The sequence below is a fragment of the Phaethon aethereus genome (genome assembly GCF_964289735.1).
Source record: "Phaethon aethereus genome assembly, chromosome: 7".
NCBI lineage: Eukaryota > Metazoa > Chordata > Aves > Phaethontiformes > Phaethontidae > Phaethon > Phaethon aethereus.
In genome coordinates, this window is record NC_138583.1 from 23,555,264 (window position 1) to 23,580,715 (window position 25,452).

General features: G+C 39.5%; 2 protein-coding genes across 2 annotated transcripts in view; one reads left to right on the plus strand and one right to left on the minus strand.

The window, feature by feature from the left end:
• Positions 1-9,485: 9,485 nt before the first annotated feature.
• Positions 9,486-22,951, minus strand: CEP55 (centrosomal protein 55; the record flags this gene model as incomplete). The annotated part of the gene is made up of 8 exons (XM_082002028.1): positions 9,486-9,692; positions 10,221-10,346; positions 11,152-11,223; positions 12,901-13,217; positions 15,293-15,434; positions 16,233-16,298; positions 20,787-21,071; positions 22,769-22,951. 8 exons carry the CDS (start codon positions 22,949-22,951, stop codon positions 9,486-9,488), a joined length of 1,398 nt encoding a protein of 465 aa, XP_081858154.1.
• Positions 22,952-24,707: 1,756 nt separating this feature from the next.
• MYOF (myoferlin) overlaps positions 24,708-25,452 on the plus strand; it is a 73,489-nt gene continuing 72,744 nt past the window's right edge. The window contains exon 1 of the mRNA XM_082002452.1: positions 24,708-25,246. Coding sequence (XP_081858578.1) covers positions 25,159-25,246 — 88 coding nt within the window. The 5' untranslated portion in view covers positions 24,708-25,158. The remainder of the gene's footprint in view (positions 25,247-25,452) is intronic.

The following is a 25,452-nucleotide window of genomic DNA, read 5'->3' on the forward strand; positions in this document are numbered from 1 at the left end:
CTTCCCACATCTTTGCCAGTGCAGAATTTACATTGATTTTAATTAGCATGTTTTCTCTTGAGCTATAAGTGGTTCTAACTTATCTACGCTGTCTCATCAAACAGGGAGTTTGCAGGACAGCTTAAGCAGGTGGATGAGATGCTCCTACTAATTCCTGCTGATTTCTTCGACTGTATGAAATATGGGCAGATTTGCTGCTAAGTGGATGGCTGCTATGAACTATGAACTCAAAGGAAGACAGTGAGAAAATCTGCAAAGATTATTTTTTTGGCAGCCAGCAACACAAGTGACTGGCAAGTGTCTCAAAACACATATTTTATTTGACATCATTTGCTGGGAGGAAAAACTCTGCACCCATACTGCAAAAGTTTCATCAAATTTAATGGAACTACTGAGGTTGATTACAGAATCACAGAATCACTAGGTTGGAAAGGACCTTCAAGATCATCAAGTCCAACCATTAATCCAGCACCACCATGTCCCCTAAACCATGTCCTGAAGTGCCACATCCACACGTTTTTTGAAGACTTCCAGAGATGGCGACTCTACCACCTCCTTGGGCAGCCTGTTCCAATGCCTGACAACTCTCTCAGTGAAGAAATTTTTCCTAATATCCAATCTAAACTCCCCTGGCGCAACTTGAGGCCATTTCCTCTTGTCCTATCACTAGTTACTTGGGAGAAGAGACCAACACCCTCGTCACCACAACCCCCTTTCAGGTAGTTGTAGAGAGTGATAAGGTCTCCCCTCAGCCTCCTCCAGACTAAACAACCCCAGTTCCCTCAGCCGCTCCTCATAAGACTTGTGCTCCAGCCCCCTCACCATCTTTGTTGCCCTTCTCTGAACACGCTCCAGCACCTCAACATCCTTCTTGTAGTGAGGGGCCCAAAACTGAACACAGGATTCAAGGTGCGGCCTCACCAGTGCCGAGTACAGGGGCACGATCACTTCCCTACTCCTGCTGGCCACACTATTTCTGATACAGGCCAGGATGCTGTTGGCCTTCTTGGCCACCTGGGCACACTGCCGGCTCATGTTCAGCCGGCTGTCAACCAGCACCCCCAGGTCCCTTTCCGCTGGGCAGCTCTCCAGCCACTCCTCCCCAAGCCTGTAGCGTTGCATGGGGTTGTTGTGACCGAAGTGCAGGACGCTACAATTTATGTTGGCTTTGCTATAGACTGATTCTGTAAAATGCTTAGTGAATCTTGAAATATAGCAAATACCTCATAGGTCTGGGACTTTATACAAGCGGACAAACTAGCCCCAAAGTCCTGGGCAGCTGGCAGTAGCGATGATGTGGTCAGCTCTGAATAGAGGCTGGGATTTGAGAAAGAGCCATCATTAGAAGTCTGGTTGTACCTGTGTGAAAACTTGAAAGGCATTAACGGGATGGGTGGGGGGCAGCTGGAAATGGTAGCACAGATAAGTGGAAATTGTGTTGTGAATGAAATCTTTAGCCCCTTTGGCATTAGTAGAAAATGAAATCAGAAACTGGTCCTACCAATTCAGGGTAAAGTAAATACATGCAAAACAGAATGGGGGAAGAAAAATAGGGAGAGAAACATCCAAAGCAGCATTATTGAAAAAGTGAAGATATTTTCAGTCAGGGAGGAATGAAAGCCATAGAGGAGCAGAAGGTTTGAAAATTATATGATGTGTGGAAGTATCTGGATAGACCCTTGGTCTTTGTTAGAAAGGATCACCTTTAGCTTTGGTCCTTGGGTGTGAATGAGAGCCTTCCTTACTCAGCATAAGGCTGTTGTTTGCTCAGGAGAACCAAAGCAAAAAAGCTGCTTTTAGTATGCTATTAGTGAGCTTCACACTGGCCTGTGTACAAAATCCTGTGCCTGGGGACAGCAGAGGTGTGAAGAAGCATGCACATTTCCATGGAGTTTAATGGAATGAATGGGAGCTCCTTGCAGGAACAAAACCAGTTGGATTACTCATGGGTCTAATGGGTCCATTTTCTAAAAACATAGTTTTCTTTTCCCTCCCATGAAGTACGAAAGCTGTATTATTTGCTATTGGGTAGCTACAATCGTAGCAACCATCACAACATGAAATCTGAGGAAGGGAGGAATTGTAACCTCTATAGAGCTACTCTGGCATTACTGTGTGGATGCTGTGTGCCCTATATGCCTCACATGTGCTTATGACCAGGAAGTGATTAACAGAATGCTTGGAAACCTGTTACAATTGTTTAACCTATATCATTTCTTCAACCTATGTGCTCTGTTATCTTCAGAAGTGGTGAAACCTGGAGTAAACTCAAATTTCATTGTTCTAGGTTAAATGAAAGATGCAGGGACCTCTGTGGAGCTGATTAGTTAGACTAGCAGTGAAAAATCTTTTTTCTTCTTTTGTGGGGTTTTTTCAGCCTGGATGAAAGCCCGAGTTTTTGCCTTCTGTATGGCAGATAATGGCTGTGTAACTTGATACCATAGGCAAGCTCTGTTTTTCAGATTGTTCCCCTAACAACTGTGACCTGTCATGGCAGATAGGGCTAGTTCATCTTACTTATTTCTTGGGCATAAAAAATATTCACAGAGAGAGGGACCTCTTGGGCTAGATTATTCTGTGAGATGGGAATTCTTGTTCCATTTGGGCATGACCTGGTAAAGGTTTTTGCCTTATTTATGCATCCTTTTGCATGTTGATTGGTGTTCAAGTCTTTGGGTCTATTTTCATGCACCTGTATCACAATGAAGTAGTACTGACTTCTGTAACAGATGTATTGCATATTTAATGTTTGCTAAATGATTTAAATTCATTGCGTTAGAAATGTTGACTCTTTGTCTTCACAAAAGATGTTCCAAGCTTGTAGGTGACTCAAGCTGTGTCTATGTAATAAGGATTTTAGCATAAGTTGCAACCAAGGTTAGCTTTCTATTTTCATGTTTGCTTTTACATACCATACTGCAGCTGTTCTACTTCTAGACACTATTAATTCTGTGCTTAGAAAAAGCTTTACTTTTAAAAGTCAGGTATTTCTGAACTTAGGTTTACAGAGGGCCTGTCTGCTGCAAAGAAAATTGTCCATATTGGAAGACAAGGCTTGTGCTTAGCTATCGTTTACCTAGGGCTGGAGAAATAGAAAAACCATTCTTGCAACACCGATGAGAGAAAGTACAGGTAACACTTTAAATTCTGCTGTAAACCCTTCTGGCTTCCCAAGTGGAATGCTAAACCATGTTATTTCCTGCACTGTTCATGTTTTCATTATCAGTGGCTGTTTGGGGTCCGAGTGCATTATAGTTTAATATGAGATGATTAAAGAGATGTGACTTAGAGCTGTTCATAAACCGTGTCCAGAAAGCGTGGATGTCTAAACTAGGCTGTATAGTCTTCTGTCTAGTTGAATGAGACAATACCGACCAGATTACACTTGTTAAAGCATGATAAAACTTGCCCTTTTGCTGATGCAGTGTGCTCATTCACCAGTTTTGAGTTGGTCAAGGAAATGAAAACTGGTTGCATTTCTGTCAAGAAGCCAGCTGGATGTCACTGTGATAAGGTCACAGGCTTGTTTCTTACAGGATGTTCTGAGGCACCTTATCTTGCTCTCTCTTTTTGAAACTATTGATTCAATATTAAATACTTAAACTTTTGGTTGGTCAGAGACACAGCAAAATGTGTATATGTCCCAGACTACTGGTGGGGAGCACTGTTCCAGGTCTGAAGGGGTACTGGGTGTAAGGGGAGGCCTCACTTCATGGATATGTGTCCTGTTTGAAGTCAGCTTTTTTTGCAAGAAGAGACTCATTTGTCATAGGCAGCCAATGCTAGAAGATAATTTACATCTGTGAGTCCTCAACAGCACCTCCTTTCTGCGCACCTAGCCTTGACTCTTGAGGAGTGATGTTTCTCACTGGCTGGCTTGGGCAGCTCCCACTCAATACGCTGGCTTCCTGAATCCTGTTGCTGGGCACCCTATGGAGACAAACTCCCCAAATGCCAAAGAACCCGACACCACGGTGCTGTTCGTTAAAACAATGTGGGAATGAGGCACTTCCCAACACTAGGGAATTAAATGACATCAAGTTGCATTTGTGTCATTTTATCTTGTTTTCCAGTGGGGTTGAGATGCATGAATGCAAATATTGATTCTAAATAATTTTGTGTGGTCAGACTAGAAGTTTATACAGACATAGAAATGCCAATAATTTTCCAGTTGAGGAACAAGGTGAAGTTAAACTGTTGTATTGACTTCTGGTGCGGTAGCTAATAGTTTTGCGTGGAGTGAAATAACATGAAGAATCAGTGTGTTACCTGCTTTTTTTTTATTTAAATCTTAGGATGTGTTGTTTGCAGGTCTATGTATGTCATAAAAAATAGGGCTTCAAGGGACTGTGAGAAATCATCTGGCTGATGTGCCGGACCCAAGGCACACTCACCTGTTGGGAATGGTTTGGTTACATAAGTGTCCCTGTAAATCTCCAATGGTGGAGATTTTGCAGCCTCTGTAAGCGATGTGTTTAACTGCTCATCTAACCACCAGAAAGATTTTCGTTATGTCAAAATTTCTCTTGCTGCAATTTTGAGCTTGTTACTCTTCTCACTGAACATAGGAAGACTTTATTTCTTTCCTCTGTATGAAATTTTGTCATTTTTCTTCATATTCTTTTCTAGACTGCATAACCCTGATTCTTCCACGAATTTGATCGGAAATCTGAAAGACTTCTACTACATTCAGGTTAGTTTAAACTGTTCTTGAAGTACACTACTTAAAATTGGATACAGTATTCTGGCTAAAAGCCTCATCTGTATTGACTAGAAATGAAAGCGTACGCAGAGAACATGTAAGACTCTGTTTACTCATCATGTTGTAAAACTGTTGCAAAATCATGCAGGTGGGATATTGAGTCATGTTCAAGTTTCTGTATACCGTAATGCCAACAAACTTTCTGGAGGAGCTGATACATTGCCATACTATTTATTTTGGGTTTTGGCAGTTGATTATTCCTACATGTAATACTTCATCCTATTTATTTCAGATCATTTGGTGTTGATAAATGGAAAACTCCTGCTGTGCTCTAAAGAGCTCTCAGTTCCTACTTTGGAGTGTTTCAGATTTTGTGTGTACTCTAGTAGCATCTGCATCACCTATGAAAATATAAATAGTTTTGGAATCAGACTGCTATGGAATTGTCTAATACATTATTCTTAGTTAATCATGTCATGTTTTAAAATGGGCTTAAGGGGAGGCTAGAAGAGAAATGTGTTGAGAGGTACTAACACATGTGAACCATGTCTAGCTCTTAAAGCTTGAGATTATTAGAAGGTCTTAGCAATGCATCCCCTATCCTTAGGCTATACCCTCAGCATCCACTTTAGGCTGCTCGTCAGAGACACTACATGCTCTGGCCATGTGGGTCAGAACAAAGATCCATTTTTCACTGCACTTATGTTCTTGGCGCTATAAATTATTGATACTTAGTTACATAATGCAGCTTTTTGGCCAGTTGTGACACCTATTGTATAGACTAGAGGAAATAATTGTATTTCCCTATGTTATTGTGAAACCGGCATTTGAAACAAAAGGTCCACTTTAGCACATCTTTTGCTTTTTCACTATCCACAGCCCTTGCTCAGTTAAGAAAACTGGGGACATGTGACATGATTCCCAATGCTGGTTCTATGCCAGGGTTTTTTTTCAAGGAATTGCAGTTAGGTTGTTTTTGTCTAAAATTCTTTGGGTTCTTTTCTTCCTCGTTAGGCACCACACTTTTATTTCCTTCCCTACCTTTTAAATCTCACCTACACTGCAGAGTTCTCCAACACAATTGCTTGCTGTGCAGGTGACTTCAGAGAGGCCCTGCCCTGGGAGATATGCAGCACCTTGCTCTGGATGGCTGCCTTGAAAATAACCCAAACAGACCCCATACTGACAGTATGGCTGTATTTTTAACACCTGGAGACTTTCAGCAGGACCATCCCTTACTGCAGGGAGTACCACTTGGCCACCTAATTCTGTCACGTTTTCCAAATTAGAGAAAGGAAAAGATTTAGAAATGCTGCAAGTAGTATTCTGAGTTGCATAGTCCTACTGTATGTAATGTAGCTTGTATTACTATATATACACTGTATCTTTCTTGTATGATAGAGATAATTGCTTATCATTTTTAAGGTAAAAACATAGCCACAACTGTTACTGTAATCTTAACAGTTCAATCAGATTACAAAGTATGGAAACTAATAGACAGGTTGATTGACAGATTAAAATGGAAGTGCCTAGAGCTCCTCTAGTGCTATGTTTTCATCACTTATAAACTCCCACCTATCTCTGATTTGTCATGGAGATATCACGAGAGCAATATTGCCCTTAGTTTTCTTGAAAACACTGCACCATTTACGTTAGTGTTCTTTGCCAGGTGAACAGTGACATCCTGTTGTCTCTAAATATTTGTGCTGTTCAGTGTGATTCTTTTACAGCATAACCGGCACTACGCCTCCCTGACACTTTTTATCTGCATAGTTAAACATAGTGGTTTATTGTATAGCTTGACAAAACATCCATAGTACAGTTATTGGCATATGGCAAATAACTGCATGAAAGATGGTTATCAAAACCAAGAAGAGACAAAGCTGCACAAGCAAGTAAATGATTAGAAATTGATCCATCTGATAATAGAGCCATCTTTCAATTCTTATTATTTCACAAGAAGCTCTCCTTCTGTAAAGGAGTCAGTTGTTACGCAGAGTTTAGTTGTCTTTCCAACCACACCACAGCGCATTAAAACCACTTAATTCATCTGCTGTTTACGAACACTGTATGTGAAAGACAGAATTTATAAATATGCTAGTATTGATGAGCGCTTTTATTAATCCAGAAGATTCCCTAGACCAACATCTTCAAATGATGCAGACTTTACAGCATTTCATCTAGGTTGAAATTTGATTACTTGAAATGGACATAACTCAGAAAAAGACTACTGAAATTGTAAATACAAAGTGCTTGAAATAACAGGTTGGTTTTTTTCTTCCTGCCTTACAAAGAACTAAATTTACAGCTAAATCTTAGATGAGCTCATTAGGCACAAATGTCTCTTTCCTACATATAAGTGGAGAGAGGAGCAGCAGAACTTTTTCTTGTTCATTTACTTTTAGGATAAAAAATAATTTTCAGTCTGAAGAGTGGAAAAAAAAGCAGTGATGTGATGTGCATGCTTTATGGAGTTGGAGTTTCATAGTTGGTTTTAATCACATGTAAGCGATGACAATATTTGTGATTCTGCCTTCAAAATAAGTCTTTTGATGAACTAGAATGTCATTTTGGCATTTTTCAACAAATATACACAACATCAGTGTGGTAAATTTATCAGTAAGGTTCTTTTGTGCTTGGGTCTAATATTTTGCAAGCAGGACTAAATGCATTGTTAAAGTTCAGAAGAGGTGCTGGAATGAACAAAACTTTTTAAAGGTTATCACATCATCAACTTTGAGTCTCCCTGTACAGTGCCAGCTTCTAATGAGAAAGTATTTTATGCTAATTTAAGAAAGCCTCAGAACTACTGAAGAGAAGACTGCTGACCTGTAGCAGGCAAACTTATTTCATCTATAATACATAAAAGATCAGAATTCCCTTTTGCAGAAACTATGCCGAGTATGCAACCGGGAATAGAATACTAGCTGATTAATGTGGTGTTAAAAGACAACTAACTTAAACTTCCAAAAGTAGTTTAATTAGAGATTAAAATTATTAGGCTGCAATGAAAAACATAGTTGTTATCCTGAATTTAAAAGGTGTTTAGAAAGACAGACATGAAATTAAGACAATTTCCCTCATAGCAAAACCTTGAGATTCTGAAGCATAATTTTTGTTTTACTTATTAGTTCATCATATCTTTTGTCAGAAAACCTGTTGCTACAATTAAGCAAATTGTCAAACACAAAGATTAGCTTGAGACATTGTCAGTGAAATTGAAAAGTGGATAGATAGTGGCTAATAAAATAGATTTGGCAAAGATATTTCAGATAAAGATAATTGCTTTTAACTTTTCTTTCTGTCTCAGGAACATTGGATTTAATCAATAACATCACCATTTGATATTATAATAGTTATTGTGAAAACAACCTGGAAAACATCCTCACATTTAAGAATAATGCTTAACCATCAGAGATTAGGGTGAACATTATAGGGTAAACACATGGAGTTTTGTGGGAAAGCATGATGGAAAAAAGCTCATACTAGCTAGCAATCGGAATCAGTACACCAGAGAAAGATAGACCTTGCCTATTTCACTGTTCTGAGCAAACCATAAACTTTTAAAGAAAGCAAATTTATCTTAGTTAGTGTATCTTCGTAAAATTTCCTCACTTTAATGAATTTTTGTGGAAGGAACTGCTTGTTGGACTTAACTACAGGTGCAAGGAGCAGAATGCTAGCAACAGGTCCAGGTTTACGGTAGGTGCTAAAGGAAAATAACACCATGATTGCAAATCCATAAGGGAACTTTTTGCCAGTTTCTATTTTGTTGCAAGACTTTATTGCTAACTTGTTTTCTGTATTGAAACCAAAATACAGTGACACTTCAAATCCACTAGAGCAATTTATTAAAAACTGCACTTTTAAACTGGGACATTTGTCAAATGTAACATATTGAATAACTGACATTTCCCAACTCTAACTTCTAAAATACAGAAGTGCAAACAAGTTTACTTCAGCGTAATTCTATATCCAAACTTCAAAAATGGTCTCTGACATTGTCTGAAATGTAAACTTTTTTCAGTACCAAGGAAGTTTGTATTTGCTAGGAAGTTTGTTTTCCCAATGACTTTTTTTTTTTGTTAGAAGAACTTAAACCTTGGTCAGCATTTTTATGAGCTCTAAGTCACCCCTGACTGTGCTACAGTGCAACAGGCTACTTATGATTGATGTTTTCAACGTAAATCTTAAAGGAGCAAAGACCTCTTAACATGACCCTCCTGAGTTTTAATATATCAAAATGGTGCTCTATATATCTTATACATGTGTAATGCAATACATGTACCTATATACACTACACACACTATACATATACATGCACCCCATATACATATAAATATATATAGAGTGCACCTACTAGGGCCAAAAGTCTTTTGCAGCTATTACTGTCAGTTAAGGTACTACCACAGTCATCAGGATTCACCAACCAAGAATTGTATATGCCAAACATTAAAATAAAGTCTGACACAATAGGTGTGCTTTTACTGTTCTCATTTTTAATAGTGCAAAAAATAAGTCAGTAGTTTACTATTTTAAGATATTCCTAATTCTAAAAATACTTCCATTTGCAACCAAAAATGCAGTAGCTATTTTTTGCAAAAAGGCAGGTAAAATATTTGAGGCCAAATAAATTACTGTAATGTTTTTGTGGAACTGAATTATAAAACTAGTAGTCCTTTATACAACTGTAAGAAAAAAAAGCTTTAAAAAGATCTTTTGCCTTTGTAGAAGAGCATATTGGCAGTGTGTATAAAGCAAATATAGTAAGTTCATTTGGAGCTCAAGCTGTACAAAAGTCAATATGTGCTAGTAATTCTCTATGCTGGCTTGTTGGATACTGCTCTTTACATCTGGGACACTCGAGAAAACTTTCATCAAGAAGGCTTGAATGTTTCAGGGAAGGACTTCTGTCATATGTGGTCAGCTTCTCTTCAAACACAGCTTGCACATCTTCTTGTGATTCCATACATCCAGATTCCTGGAGTTTCTGTACAAGGAGAAGCTTTAGTGTAAGATTAGTGCATGCATGCACGGATCAAGTACTGTAGGAAAAAATATTAAGGTTTGATGGCACACAAGCCTTGTGTGTGCTATAGCACTAAGGGTAGAAGTTAAAGATGGCTAAATGCAGTTAGGCTACTTGTGTTAATAACAGAGGGCCTGTTGTACAATTCTAAATACACATTTAAATTAGATCGCAGGTAGCTTTTCTGCAGACTATTTAAGACAGGTTTCCCACAATGGCTGACTAGGAGTCCTTCCCCAACCATCTTCCTAGCTGCTCACACACTATCTTTCCTTAATAAAATGATGCCTCAGTCCCCTCTATGTAGGATGCTGCCTAGTTACCTTCCCAAAAACTCTGCTATAATTTTGTCTTCTCCTCCTGATGCCATGCTGAAGTTTCTGTGCATGAAGGCTGTCCCTAACTGTAAAAGGCACCTGGATGTGTATTTGACAGCTACTCCTCCAGCTTCTTAGCATGGAGAAACCTGCAAGTTAATTCAGTACATACCAGAGGTTCCAGACGGGTTATTTGCTCCCTGGCCTTACGCAGTTCCTTAAGGACTTTGTTTAACTGATGCTGCAAGTTCTGGCGATCAAGCTTTTCATTCTCAAAGTCTGTCGTGCATATCTGGATCTGGCAATCCCCCAAAATGAAAATTAAGAAATTTAAGTCAGAATTATTGGGGGGGGAGGGGATGCTTCCTTTTTAAGTATATAAAATTTTACTCTGCTATCATATCCTAAAACGGGATTAAAAAAATATCACTTGTTGGTTTCACTACAGTGAAATTCATACATGCCCAATTATGAAAATCTTCTCCCTTAATATGGGTGGAGTTTGAAGTTATTTTGGTTGGAGGGTATTTCACGCTGTCTTGCAATCTTAAACTGAAGATTTTCTAGAAAAGCATGTAGTGCAATTTCTCATTAAAAATGCCAGTTTCTGCTCCAGGATCTTTCTTGTAGTAATACAATTTGGATAGAAACTATGGGTAACACTTTACACCCAAGCTTAGCTAATAAATGTGCCTTTTTTCCCCCAATAACATCAGTTGTATCTGTAAGAATGTACTTGGAATAAAGATGGAAAAGGTGGCAATGCAATTATTGGTATAACTTTATCAACAGTAAAAACATCAGTGAGCTGATTGGTTTTAGGATGTTTCTCATACCTTATCTGAGGCTGTACAGTTGAACAAGTGATTTTGGAGAAAATAGCATCAGGTTTGATTACACCCTCTTATCTGTAAAAGGTTACAGATTTTCCTCTTGACAGATGCGTCAAATTTTTTAGAAGCATCAAAAGATTATTCACAGTTGAATATTCAGGTCTAGTATTACTTTATTTAATATACAACTCATTCTTAAATTTGAAAAGTTAGCCTAGGAAGCCTTTGTACATAGTACAAGTATCAGCATCTTCGCATATAATTTGGTACCTGTTGTTCCAACAAAGCTATCCTAGTGTGTTCCTCCTGCTGTTTGAGCAATGATTTACGAAGAAGTTGCACCTACAAGGCAGAAAAACATTTGTAATAAAGAATTTCCATATACAAGAGTTAATAAGCTTAACAAATAATAAATCTAAAAAGGAATGGGAGTAAACTTTTATATTCCAATGCCAACAGAAAAATGCATGGCCATTACGCAACAGCCAAACCTAATTCAAAAATCCCTACTTCTCCAGGGAAACATTATCATTGCAGTGAGCAGGGGGAATGCAGGATGATCTTAGTGTTAAAAAAAAAAAAATCAAACAACTTTCCTAGGTGATTGCTAGGATGCAGACAAAAATATACAAAAACCTATATTTGTACTAACATGCCATAATGTCAAAAAAACCAAGCAATGCAACTTTTTTTTACATAGAAGAGAACAAGTTTAAGACTCAGAAACTACTATAACAGATTAAGTAAATGTAAAAGTGTCCTCCATTATCAGCATGTATCAACTTTTATAGTGAATGCTGTTGTTCAGCTGCAAAAAAAAAAAAATCAAGACCTTTTAATCATTATTAACCAGTGAGAACCAGCCTGTGTTTAGAGAGCTGAACTGTTGTTCTGTTTTTAGCCTGCTTTGGTGCCTAGTAAATTTTATTCTCATATTCAAATTTTAGTTCTACATTGCTTTGTTATTGACCACAAACTTCTCCAAGTAGCAAGTCTATCTTATTTCAATGCCCTGAGGACAGTCCTTCAAGGAGGACTTTGCAGTTTCTCTTCAGTAGATATGTAGTCATGATTTCATGTCCTGAAGAAGAAACACTTTTTTTTTGTTAGCATCACCATGCTGATAGGAATAGTCCAAGACACCACTAACTCTCCATGTAGAGGAAGTGGCAAAGTCCTCATAAGTATTCCAAACAAAAGGAGGTAAACACTGAATATTTTTAAATACAAACATAGAGCACATGTCTTCCTTGCCTCTGATCAGCCAGAGTGGTTAAAGTAATTGGGCTCAAAATTCTTCATTCCTTCTTAAGAACTTCACTTATGAATAGAAGTCACCACTGTACTCTCTGGGAGATGCGCAAGCCCTGCAAACAATTAGAATCTGATGCAAGAGCAACAGAACAGATCTGGCAACAGTGCAAACCACACATTGAACAGCCTGCCTGACAAGCACTTCTTAGGCTTTATAGGGAATTTAAGAACTCTTCTCAGTGGTTTCTACTATAGATAGTGACAACTTAAGGTCCATCCCTTCCCTTGCTTATCTAGCCATTGCTTTTTCTAATGCTCCGGTGTGCCTGCACAGTTCTTATCCATGGCATCATATAGAGAACCAAACTATTCCATAGTTAGGACTGCATGATAAAATGGCCAGTATGGACTTGAGTTTTTACCTTTCCTGTTCTCATTTACAAATAGTTCATCCTTGAGGATGAACTAGATTAGAATCAATTAAGCATTATGTCACATCTCCCTCTTGTGTCCCACAAGACCAGGGAAATAAGTGAACAAATAAGTTCCTTATTTAAACAAGGCAATTTCACAAAAGTTTGGATTTTTATTCAAACCAATATATTAAAGAAAGAATTCCGTTTTAACCACAAGGACGTGAGTCTAGATACACATGAAGAACAGTTACCAGAGCAAGTGAATGATGATCCATTCTGATAAAGTATGACTTTTCAGCTCTCTTGACTTTTTGCTAATGATCTTAAACCTCCAAATGCATCCACTTACCTGACATGAAAGATCTTCAGACTTTTTCTTTTCTTCTCTGAGCTGTCCTTTAATAGTTTCATTTTCTTGTTTTAGTCTCTGCACTTTCTCTCCTTTCATTTTATTTTCATTTTCTAGAGTCTTCATTCCACCAACCTGTTGTGACTGCAGTAAGGCATTTAAACTCGTTATTTCTCGTTGTGTTTCTTCATACTTCTTTTTGAATTCATTAAGCTCAGATCTCAGCTGGGTTATAGTATGTCTTTCCGTCTCAAGATCACTCTTAGCAGTAAGTAACAGCTGGTCATAATATTTTTGCTTTTCTTCTTGTAGATGACCTTAATGAGTCAGAAATAACTAAGATAGTAAGGGGGGGAGGGGTGTCACATCAAAAAAAAGCAGAACACCAAATCCTTGACAGTATTTTAAGGCTTATTGATAGAAATTGACATTCTGGGCTATTACACAACTCAAACTGGCACCAAACTTCAGTTAAAACAACTTCTGATACTTGTAATGCAGTAAAGTCTTCTTCCCAATATAATTACTAGAAAACTGCAACTTGGCTTGCTTATAGTATTCTGCACTCCAGCCACCTCCCTAACCCTCATAGCAATAGCACATCATTTGCCCAGACTACACAAGCCCCACAGCCCACACATAGTTCTTAAGTGGCCTCATGCATTATACTGACTCAAGGCCCGAAGACACTAGATTCTCACTTCCAGATGTAAGCTCCTTAGCCAAGGTTCTGGCATTATGCCCTCCCCAGAGACACCCTGGGGATCTGATGGGCTCTACTTCACCATTGTTGACCAAAGCCAGACTATCCATTGTCTTTTGCAGACTATCTTCTTCAAATTGTATGCCATTGTTTACTTCTAAATTGCAAATAAAAGGGACTAGGATAGGGTTTTTTTTATAAAAATGCCTGCTTTTGGCTAGTGACTGTTACTTAAAGCAGAAATTTGTAAAACTCCAGTTGCCAACCCAAGAAAAGTTTAGAAAGTTTGGAGCGGGGGGGGGAGGGGAAGGAGGCGGCCTGTAGAAATTAATTAGTAATAGAAAATATATCTAAAAACAGAACAAGGAATGCAGAATTTCACAGCCTTTGCTGATTTTTGGCACTATAAATTTCTTGACTCTGAAACTTTTCCTACTGAAGGCTTCCCCCGATTCTTCAAAGTGTAATTTACTAGGAAAAGTTTCTTGCTTGACTGATCTCCCTCCCCTCAACTATGAGCTAAGCCTTACTTTCTTGTTAGCAATAGTCCTTTATAGGGTGGGTGAGATCTTCAGAGAGATACCAAGTTTTTTCTTGGAAAAAGTTGTCATATCTACTTTTGACTTGTGTAGCTAGGTTCTTCAAAACTTGGATCTCTGCTGCTTGAAGAGGGGAACTTTCTTACACCCTTACTCCTGGTCTCCTGGCTGTTCTGATGACAAAGCTTTGACTGCAGCAACTCTGAGTTACATTTCCTGGTGAGCTACTTCAGTCTGCTTCCCTCTAAAATACTGTTCATAGATTTCTAAACAGCACTAAAAACAAGGTTATGATATTTTACTGTTTTCCATAAAGATTCAAGCAGTAATTCAGAAACCAAGCCACTGCACATTAATTACTAAGTGTATGCCTATCTGCAGGCATACCCTTACTCCAGATTATGCTAGTTCTGTTTAGTGAATTTACCTTGCAGGTCAGTTGCAACATATACAAAATTAATAATTTAATAAGAAAGCAAGCAACTCTTTCTGGTTCTTCTGTTCAGTGTGATTTTTATTTTATTCCACATGCTGGTCAGGCACAACTCAAGTCAGTCTGAATGCATGGTACTGAGAGGGTGCTTATAATTGAGGAACTACCTAACACAGAAGTGAACTAGAGGTGGCCAGATCCATATTGCGAAACACTGTTTTGGATAGGTGCCAAAACTTACCACAGGTTTTCATGCCTTGTAAGAATTGTTCAGGTGAGTAAAGAACCTGGCAGTCTTGAGTCATTTTTATAATATTTATTTTGAAAAAAAAAATTAAAAAAAAAAGAGATCCACACCTAAGTAATAAATCCATAATGCTTCCATTATGTAATTTGAAAGTGTACTTTGAAGGATGGGAGACATACATATATTTGCCTCAACGCTTTCCACAAACAGAGAGGTTGCTAATAAGAGTGTCAAGGCTGTTAAAAACAATCTTTGAAGTAGATAAGAACATGAAATACTGTCAATCAAGTAATGTAGCTAGGTAACAGGAAGCAAAGACATTTTACTTAACCAAGTTTTACATTAAGAAACCAAAATGTTGAGAAGAAAGTCTTGATTTTGTTTAATTGTGCTATATTTCTTTTTCAGAAAACTTATTCTATAGATAATTATGGTTTGGGTCGCTTGCAGGGAAAAAAAAGACTTAATACCTTCTGAATTGAATTCTTTAGATTCTTGTTGGCTAACTATTTCTGACTTCTGTTCAAGGTCAAAGATCCTTCCAAGCAGTCCCCTGACATATGCTTCACGTTGCTGGTCATACAGTAGCCACTGTTGGTTTTTCTCAAGAGCCTTCATGAAAAGGAAGGAAAGAACAACAAAAAAGCCTCTGGTAATTTATCAGATTTTAAAAGTATTAGTCACCTTAAAAATGTGAAAATGTTAAAGGTTATATATTATACCGTTTAAAGATAAGCCAGCTAATTCTGCTGCAAATTGTTGTACTCTCTGTACAATAAATAAAATCCATCTTCACTTGGAAAGATATGCTCAAAAACCTGGCCTAAGTTAAAACTGCAGCAGTATTAAACACTGGTTCGCTTATCTCTTGGAATGGGAAAATGACTTAAAAACAAAGACTTTCATTAGTTATGCCCAGATTATGAAAAATTAACCTTTCAATGTCAAATATAAAATAAAAATATATAAAACAACATATTGAAAATTGAATAAACTAAAACTGTATCATTGCAACTTAAAGTTTCTAAGAACAAGGACGTGGATTTTATATCTAATTGGATCACAGAATTATTCAGGTTGGAAGGGACCTCAGAAGGTTTCTAATCCAACCTTGTGCTATCCCAGGCAGCATCAGTTCTGAGGTCAGACCAGGTTACTTGAGGCTCCTGTTTTGTCAGCAACCACTTTGTTCTGATGTTCCAAGCAAGGTTTTTCAAAGATGATGGAAATACTGTCTTTTTTTAATTTAAATTATTGTTTTGTCTCAAACTAATTTTAGATATTGCATTTTAAAGTGAAACATACCCTCTGATGTCCCATACCACCCAAAAACAGATGCAGCGATAATTTACATTCCTATGCATCTTGATACCAGTGATTTATACTTGCAATGTCGTACACGAAACTTACATCTTTCAGTTGTTTTTCAACTTCATAAAGATTAGTTGGTGATCCAGTGCTGTTTGTTACAGCTTCCTGCAAAGAACAGCCTGTTAGTGTTCTTTAAAATAGATCGCTGAGACAGTAAAGCTAGTGCTGCATAACTATTAATCTCATATAAATAGTATAAGAGTATTTTTAAAATGGAAAACAGATGCCTACATGTGCCTTTTGATCTTTATAGTCTTTCATTCTTTTTTAAAAAGGATCTAAGTTATGTAGAAAACCATTTCATAGATTTAAAATAAAGTCTCCTGGAAGATAAAGGACAGATTTACATTTAATTTATTCTATAACTCTGCAACTCATAGTTAAATTAAAACATTTCCCAAGAAGAATATCACATATCTTCTGCTGAACTACTATCTTGGAATACCTGAAGTGTGCAGGAGAGCTTCTGAAAAATTAAGATATTTAGGATGTTTTTAAGATACACAAAAAAAGATAAGTATTTGTTCTATTTTCATATCCTCGTACATCTCACAAAAAGCTAGATCTGTAGGAGTTGTTGGGGAACGCTAAAGACCTTGACAACTTCACTGGGATAACAGGAAAATCATAAACATCTGGGAAACCATGAAGCCTGTCTGGAACCATAAGGACATACTGACTGGTTTTCTGAAACCAGGTCCAGAGTGCTTAAAGTATGAGTTGGAGAGTTCTTTAGACTCATCTAAAACTAAACAGCAGTTAAACAGTTATACTTCTTTCATACTCTGACATGTTTATTCCCTGCATGATATAAAGCTTTTGGAAATTGTGTAGATACAAGTCAGAGCAAACTTTAAGGAAATAAAAATGTAGATTACTACCCAAATCCAAGCTACATTCTTCCAAAGTTTTCCTGTGGTTTTTGGAACATGACTTAGAACAACCTTTATAGCTGAAAAAATATAGGACATGTTTGAATGCAATTATTAAACTTCAGCACTTCCTAATAAAAATAGGATTTAGAGACACTACAATTGCTCAGATTCCTATTTCTATAAACATTAAAATTGTCTCAGTGAAAACTTTCTCAAAATTCTGTCATACAACTGTTGCTTCCATTTCAGAGTATACTTGCTGTTCATATGCCACCTAGCAGTTTCAAGCAGTACTGCTAGACTTGTTTTCAAGTTTTCCAAGACATCCAGTCAAAACATCAGTCAAATTTTGTTGTTCTCTGTTGATAAATCAGTAAAAATTTAAAAGAAAATTCTGATTTTAAATTAAAAGATATTTTGGTAGTTCATTGACAAAAATATCATGGAAATCTGTTGAATTAACATACATTTTAAATTCTCGTAACAGTTCAAAGTCTCTTGAAATTGAAAATAAGCACATTGCATTTCAAGTGGTGTTTCCCAAGATGCTGCATTATTAGAAGTGATAGATACATGTATTATAATTGAAAATGAGTAGATTAAAGATATTTTGCTATGTATTTGGTTGAAGCTGGATTTCTAGAAATTACTCAATTTCCCTGTAGAACATAGGGAACCAGCACCATCTGCAGGTCAAAAGCTGGAAAAGACTTATAGGCACCTCTTTTAGGCACCAACTTCCCTGTTCCCCTTACTGAGATACTACTGCATTTTCCAAGGAACATTAGAATAGGCAGAGGTGGAAAAACTGTAGAAAACTAAATGAACTTGTAAAAGCTGACAAGTACCTGGCACCATACCTATTAACCATTTTAAATGAGAAGCAATTCATTATTCTTGTCCTGTCTTCTGTTACATTGAAGTACTTACCATGTGTGATGCCATGTAAAGAACAGGCAACTAGTTTTAAAACAAGGCACAAATGAGGATTCACAAGAGCAGAGAAGAGAAAGATATTCTCATAGAATGGTTTGGGTTGGAAGGGACCTTTAAAGGTCATCTAGTCCAACCCCCGCTGCAAGGAGCAGCGACTTCTTTAATGAGATCAGGTTGCACAGAGCCCCATCCAACCTGACCTTGAGTGTTTCCAGGGATGGGGCATCTACCACCTCTCTGAGCAACCCGTGCCAGTGTTTCACCACTCTTATTGTGAAAAATTTCTTCCTCATATCTAGTTGAAATCTACCCTCTTTTAGTTCAAAAACATTGCAGCTTATTCTATTGCAACAGGCCCTGCTAAAAAGTCTGTCCCCTTCTTTCTTATAAACCCTTTTTAAGTACTGGAAGGCTGCAATAAGGTCTCCCTGGAGCCTTCTCTTCTCCAGGCTGAAAAAACCCAACTTTGTCAGCCTTCATTCATAGTGGAGGTGTTCCATCCCTCTGATCATTTTTGTGTCCCTCCTCTGGACCCACTCCAACAGGTCTATGTCTTTCCTGTGCTGGGGGTCCCAGAGCTGGACGCAGGACTCCAGGTGGGGTCTCACCAGAGTGGAGTAGAGGGGCAGAATCACCTCCCTTGACCTGCTGGCCACACCTCTTTTGATGCGGCCCAGGAGATGGTTGGCCTTCTGGGCTGCAAGCACACATTGCTGACTCATGTCCAGCTTTTCATCCACTAGTACCCCAAGTCCTTCTTGGCAGGGTTGCTCTCAATCCCTTCATCCCAAGCCTGTATTGATACCGCAGGTTGCCCCAACCCAGATGCAGGACCCTGCACTTGGCCTTGTTGAACTTCATGAAGTTCATACGGGCCCACTCCCCAAGCTTGTCCAGGTCCCTCTGGATGGCATCCCGTCCCTCAGGCACGTCACCACTCAGTTTGGTGTCACCTGCAAACTTGCTGAGGGTGCCCTCAATCCCACTGTCTGTGTCACTGTTGAAGATATTAAAGAGTACTGGTCCCAATATGGACCCCTGAGGGACACTGCTCATCACTGATCTCCATGTGAACATTGAGCCATTGACCACTACCCTCTGCATGCGACCATTTGACCAATTCCTCATCCACCAAACAGTCAACCCATCAAATCCACCTCTCTCCAACTTAGAGAGAAAGATGTTGTGGGGGACCATGTCAAAGGCCTTACAGAAGTCGATAGATGACATCCGTAGCTCTTCCTTTGTCCACTGATGTGCTCACTCCATCATAGAAGGCCACTAGGTTGATCAGGCAGGACTTGCCCTTGGTGAAGCCATGCCGGCTGTTTTGAATCACCTCCTGGTCCTCTATGTGCCTTAGCATAGCTTCTGGGAGGCCCTGTTCCATGATCTGCCCAGGCAGAGAGGTGAGGCTGACAGGTCAGTAGTTGCCAAGGTCCTCCTTTCTACCCTGTTTAAAAATGAGTGCAATGTTTCCTCTTTTCCAGTCACCAGGGACTTTACCTGACTGCCAGAACTTTTCAAATATCATGGAATGGCTTGGCAACTACATCACTTAATTCCCTCATGACTCTGGGATGCATCTCATCAGGTCCCATAGACTTATGTTCAGGTTCCTCAGGTGGTCACGAACCTGATCTTCTCTTTCAGTGGGAGGGACTTGCTCCTCCACTCCCTGTCTTGCGGTCTATCCACTTGAGATGTGTGGGAAGAGAGATTGCTAGTGAAGACTGAGGCAAAGAAGTCATTGAGTACCTCAGCCTTCTCTTCATCTGTTGTCACCAGTTTGCCAGTCTTGCTCATTGGTGGGGTACGCTTTCTTTGACTTTCTTTTTCTGGCTGACATACCTGTAGAAGCTTTTCTTATTCTTTGCATCTCTTGCCATGTTCAGCTCCAGCCACACCTTGGCCTTCCTAAACCACGCCTACACAACTCGGCAACGTTCTTGTACTTTTCCCAGGATACCTATCCCTGCTTCCACCACCTGTGCATTTCCTTCTTGCCTTTTAGTTTGACCAGCAGGTCTCAACTCAGCCATGCTGGCTCAACTCAGCCATGTCAGCCTCTTGCCTTCCTTTCCTGGTTTCTTACTCCTGGGGACCAAGAGCTCTTGCACTCTACAGTAAGTGTCCTTAGGTCTACCAGCTCTGTTCTGCTCCCTTGTCCCTGAGGGTCCTATTGACTAACTCCTTGAAGAGCTGGAAGTTTGCTTTCCTAAAATTCAGGGTCCTGACTTTACTCTTCGCCTGCCCCATATCCCTCAGGACTGTCAACTCCACCAGTGCATGATCGCTACAGCCCAGGCTGTCTCAAATCTTGACATCACCAATTAGCTCATAACTGAAGCTGCATTAGGTGAGTAGCTCAGTTTGTCATTAATGCCCCATGTCTCTTACTGCTGCCTTCTCAGTCTGTTTAATCACAGAGCATACAAACTCGAGAAGGGCATAGTATCTGCTTAAGCAACAGTGGATCATTACATGCAGTATCACAAGTCATATCACCTGCTTGAGAGCTTGGAAGAGGAACCTTGCAGTACGGCATTAGAGAATTCCCTCCCCAGCTGTGTTGCCTGAAGTTGTGTTGCCTGACTGTTCTTCATTTAGCATTTAATCTGGATATCATCTCTCTTCATACAAGAATATTTCAGCATGCAATGCAACTTATAAGAAGATTAAAAATACATCCTATTTTATAACAGGTATCGGTGTTTAGTGGGTGCAAATGTTTATAGGTTAGACTTGAAATTTGCAATTACAGTGTTTATTCAGTGCTCACCTGGCATGCCTGAGAAATACCAGTTCTGTTTTCAAGCTCAGAACATTTTGCAGTAACAGAGGATAAATTACATTTTAACCGGTTCATTTCTTCTGACAGAGAACAAAGTAACTGCTCTCTCCTTTCTGCTTCCTTTGTTTTTTCCTCTAGTTGACTTTCTAATAAGGACATTTCACTCTTCTTGGTTTTGGATCTAAGCTTGTCTTTCAGGTTTTTAATTTCTTTGTCCTTCTCTCCAAGAAGTTGGTAGTGTTTTTCTTTTTCTTTTTCAAGGGAAAGTATTTTCTAAATGAAACAGAATAAAAACGAGTGACACAAATGAGTAAGTGTCAGCCTATGCAACAAATGCATTAGCAAGTTTACAACAGCTTGAGAAGGTATTTACTTTGACAGGTTCTCTCAGCCTTAATTAGCTGAGAATATTACTTTTTACTCAAAACAGACAATATTACAGTGATCATCACAACACTACAGTGATCATCTGAAGTATTTCAAGCGATAATAAAAGCAGTCTGCAGTAGAAGGATGAAGTACAAGGAAAGAATGCAAAGAACCAAATTTCACAGACTTGGTAGGTATTCAGTTTTGTATATGAATACAAATCACTACAATAGATGAACCTTAAAACTCAAGCAGTATAAGAACTCTTGAACACTTCCAGTCAAGAGATTGGTGATACATTTCTTAGTGTTGGTTGGCATAGTTAGTAGCTTTTGAGAAGCAGCAGAGCCTTCTTGCAAACTAAATGACAGTAAGTGAAGTTACAAAAAAGTTCAAGCATTCAGGAGAAGGATCCCATTTTCCAAATTATCTGGCCTTTTAGCCTCAAAGTGTACTTTAGTAGATATTTTCAGCAAGCACTCTCTTTCCAGTAGGCCTGCAGCACAGGTAATTATCATATAGCATTAGTACTGCATTTGAGATACCTTGGGGCTCTACGTAAACTTCTGTTATGATAGCATTTCATTTTCCCTGAGAAAAGTTGATACCAAGTCATTAGAAAATGACAGAGAAACTGAAAGAAACTGAGTTTTAGAGAGCCTTATTTAGGTAGCGGTTGAAGACCACACAGTGCTCACTAGAGTTAAAATACTGATACCAAACTCTACGTAGTATATCTAAACATGCCTCTGATTTTCCACCTGTAGACTAGGAACCCAATATTAAGTAATCAACACTGAGCAAGCAGCAAACTCCACCAAACACAGCAAATATGCTAAGGAATTTAGCAACAACAGTACATGAGCTGGCTAGCCATAGTTGGTACTGGGTTAGCACTTCTCAATTGGCCTTGTGGAACAGACACGAAAACCCTTATTGTCAAAGGAAGTAGCCTAGAAATATTAGTGTGCCTAGCTCTGAAAGAGCCCATTTAAAGTTTCACAGTCCTTCTGGGAAGTCTAACAGTATGTGACTTGGTCACTTACTAAGTCTTGAACTTCTTTCTCTGCAACCACAGGTTTACCTTGAATGGACTACAAAGCATGGAAATTGCAGTATCTTAGTTTCTGCTCTTTGGTTGGAAGAACAACATAGTGGACTGATTACAGTTTTATTTATGTATAGCTGAGCAGGAGCTTGAGACTATAGTTCAAGCAAATACTCAGCACTTCTTGACACATTTGACACTGTTTGCAAGCACAATGTTCTTTGCACGAAACACTCAAAATAATTCTCTGGGACCAACTGTTCTAAACAGCTGGACATGCAAGGACGGGTGTTGATGGACTAATTGGCACCACTGGCCTCAAGTCTTTGTATTTAACAGTCTTGTCAGATGACTGTAATTTGATTAGTTCAGTCATCGTTGAAAGATATTTGAGAACAAAACCAAACTAAAACAGTAGTGACATCAAGGTAAACTAAGTTTTAAGAGGAAAGATTAGCATCTTGCATACAAAGTCAGGCATACTCAGACTTACATTAACCGTGCACAACTAGGACATCACAAATGTCAACTCGATTACAAACATCCACCTCACCTCTAGGAGCCCATTCCTTTCCAGATCAGTCATTTTGCTTTTCCCTTTCACGACTTCCTCCATTGGTTTTCTCAAGGCTGCGTTCTCCTGCTTATACTTCTCAAGATCATTCTCAGATCTGGCGCTACCCGACTTTAAGCCCCACTTGCCAATAATTATATCTTTGGCGGTCTTGGAATTCATCTTTAAGCGCCTACAAAAAAATAAGCGTAGAGTTACAGAATAATAACTCCTTCCACCAGGCAGGACGTGACTTCTGACACAGTTTTAGCCAAGGGCGGGCAGCGCAGGGCTTCCCGGCTCCTGCTAGCGGTCCTCGGACCTGGCCGCTGGGAGCAAACGGACCTTTGAGCACCCTGCGTTACGGCGGAGAAAGGGAGCCACGACCCGGCGGCGACAGCGGCAGCAGCTGCTCCAGCCAGCTCCGCTTCCGGGAGTTTGAATCCCGCGGCTCCGGCATCGTCACTTCCGCCCAGGACGCCTCACAGTCGAAGCGAGGACTACGGCGTCTCCGACGAGCCACACAAGGCGGCAGGGTGTTAAAGAACGCTTCCGCGGAGACGCTGGCTAGAAGGGGCTGAGCGAGCAGGCGTCGGCGAGACTGGAGGGGCATGAGCTGCCTGGCGTTGGACGGCCGTTAACGCCCAGCGGAGAGCTGCCGGTTTCTCCGCGGAATACCTCAGTGAAGAGTTCCCATTGGCTGACGGAGGCGGCCGCGTGACCTGCCTGGCCAATGCCCTGGGAACTTTTTTTCTCCACACACAGTTCTTCCGCCCTAGTGCACGTGGTCGTGATTGGCCGCTGTGAGGCGAGGGCTCGTTCATCTCGACCCAGGGCGGCTGGCCATATCTGAGCTGGCTATGGCTGTGTTTGTTTCCCTTTTGCGAGGACAAAATTATTTTTTCCTTCAAGGGGATTTCTATTTCGTTGTTAAGGGGTGGTTGTAGAACGAACGCGGTGGCAGGTGAGCGCTCTCTCATGTTGCTTCCCGGCGGGTGGCTGTCCCCACCCTGCACGAGGCTTTAGTTTACTCACTGAAAGGGCAGTGGCTACCAGCTGCTTGTGGCAGCAAGCCAGGCCTGTGGCTCTGGCCGTGCACTAGCTGGGTGATTTGTCTGGGACTGGTGTGAGCGAGGGTGCAACAACCTGCCATGATGCTTCAGCCAAGTCTTCTGTGTCTTCTCAGTGCTGTGTCTTATGTGTCATTATCCTCGTACCTTCCTGAACGTGTTTGCTTTAGATTACCTTTTTGTCCCCAGAAATCTTCTTCCTCAGCTACCCAAAATCTAATTTTAGAAAGGATGCAAGGTCCATCTTGGCTTCGAAAGTAATAAACTAGGATAGTTCTCGTGTGACCACATAAAAAATAGGATGAACTTTGTCCGTGTATGACTCATTTTGCTCCATCTTGGAGGCTTCCCCTCTCATCTCTATTTAAAAACATAACTTGGCAGTGGTACTGTGCACCACTTGTTTTTTTCACATCTGGTCTGCAGCTGAGAAAAACTGCTGTAAGGATGAACGCGAGGTAGTCTAGAGCAAAAAGTGGGTTTTTTACTTATCACTTAAGTTTCACCTAGTTTCATTTTAGTGGAATCTACTGCATGCTAAGACAAAATATTTATAGGCCTCCAAACAATGCAGAGGGTCTTCTCACTTTTTTTTTGCAGGTATTTCCTTAATTCTTGTTTGGTTTTACTTATGCATATATATTTTAATAATTTCTCAAGAGATCTTCTAAATTCAGCGTGTTGAATGTGGAACCTGTAGTATTTATTCTGTGTAAAACGTAGTTGTTCCAGAGCAAAACTGAAGGGGGAGCACTTAAACTATTTTTTAAGAGCATAGGCATTTTGTGATTATACACTGACAGGGAGGCAAGCTAAAAACATTTACGAACAATGAAGTTCTAAACATTAAGAGGAAAAAATATGAACTATCGTGTAGTTTAATACCTTGGTATACGAAGAGGCAGATGTGATATATCTTGAGTGCTGGAGTTGTATTTAATGTTAATGTTGCTTATGCTTATTCTTGCCTTGGTTACTTAAGAGAGACTTATCACACAGCTTAAGAATAAAAGCAACAAAAAAAAAATCTGCACTCGTTTTTTACACTGTGCCCCTTCTGTTACTGGACTTCACTAGTGAGAACTCTTTTTGTGCAGCAATAAAGAACTTGGTGTCAATTTACAGGTACTTTTTTTTTTTTTCATAGCCTTCAGTAACTAGTCCGTCATAGATCCACCCATAGACCTTCTTTACTGTAAACCAGCTATTCCCTGCCTCCTCTTCCTGCTAGCATTTCAGTCCAGAAGTTAAGGAGTTTTGAAACTTCAGACTTACTTGAATTTCTTTGATAACAATCAACATTAGTGAAGACTGGAAACAATGCTTCGGGTGATCGTAGAATCTGCTACCAATATCCCTAAAACCAAGTTTGGGAAACCAGATCCTATTGTTTCTGTTATATTTAAAGGTAAGGAAAACTGTCATAAATGTACTTGAGGAGGAAGTTTTCTGAAGGGTAGTGCCCTATGTAAGTATTTGAAAATCTGTGAAAACATGTTTTCCTGAAGTTACATCTGATGTAACTTTAGGGAAGACTTTTTAATTAGAGAGACAGGAGTTACCTGAAAGAAGTTTGAACTGGGTGGAGCACATTGGTCTTTTCTGGACAGCAGT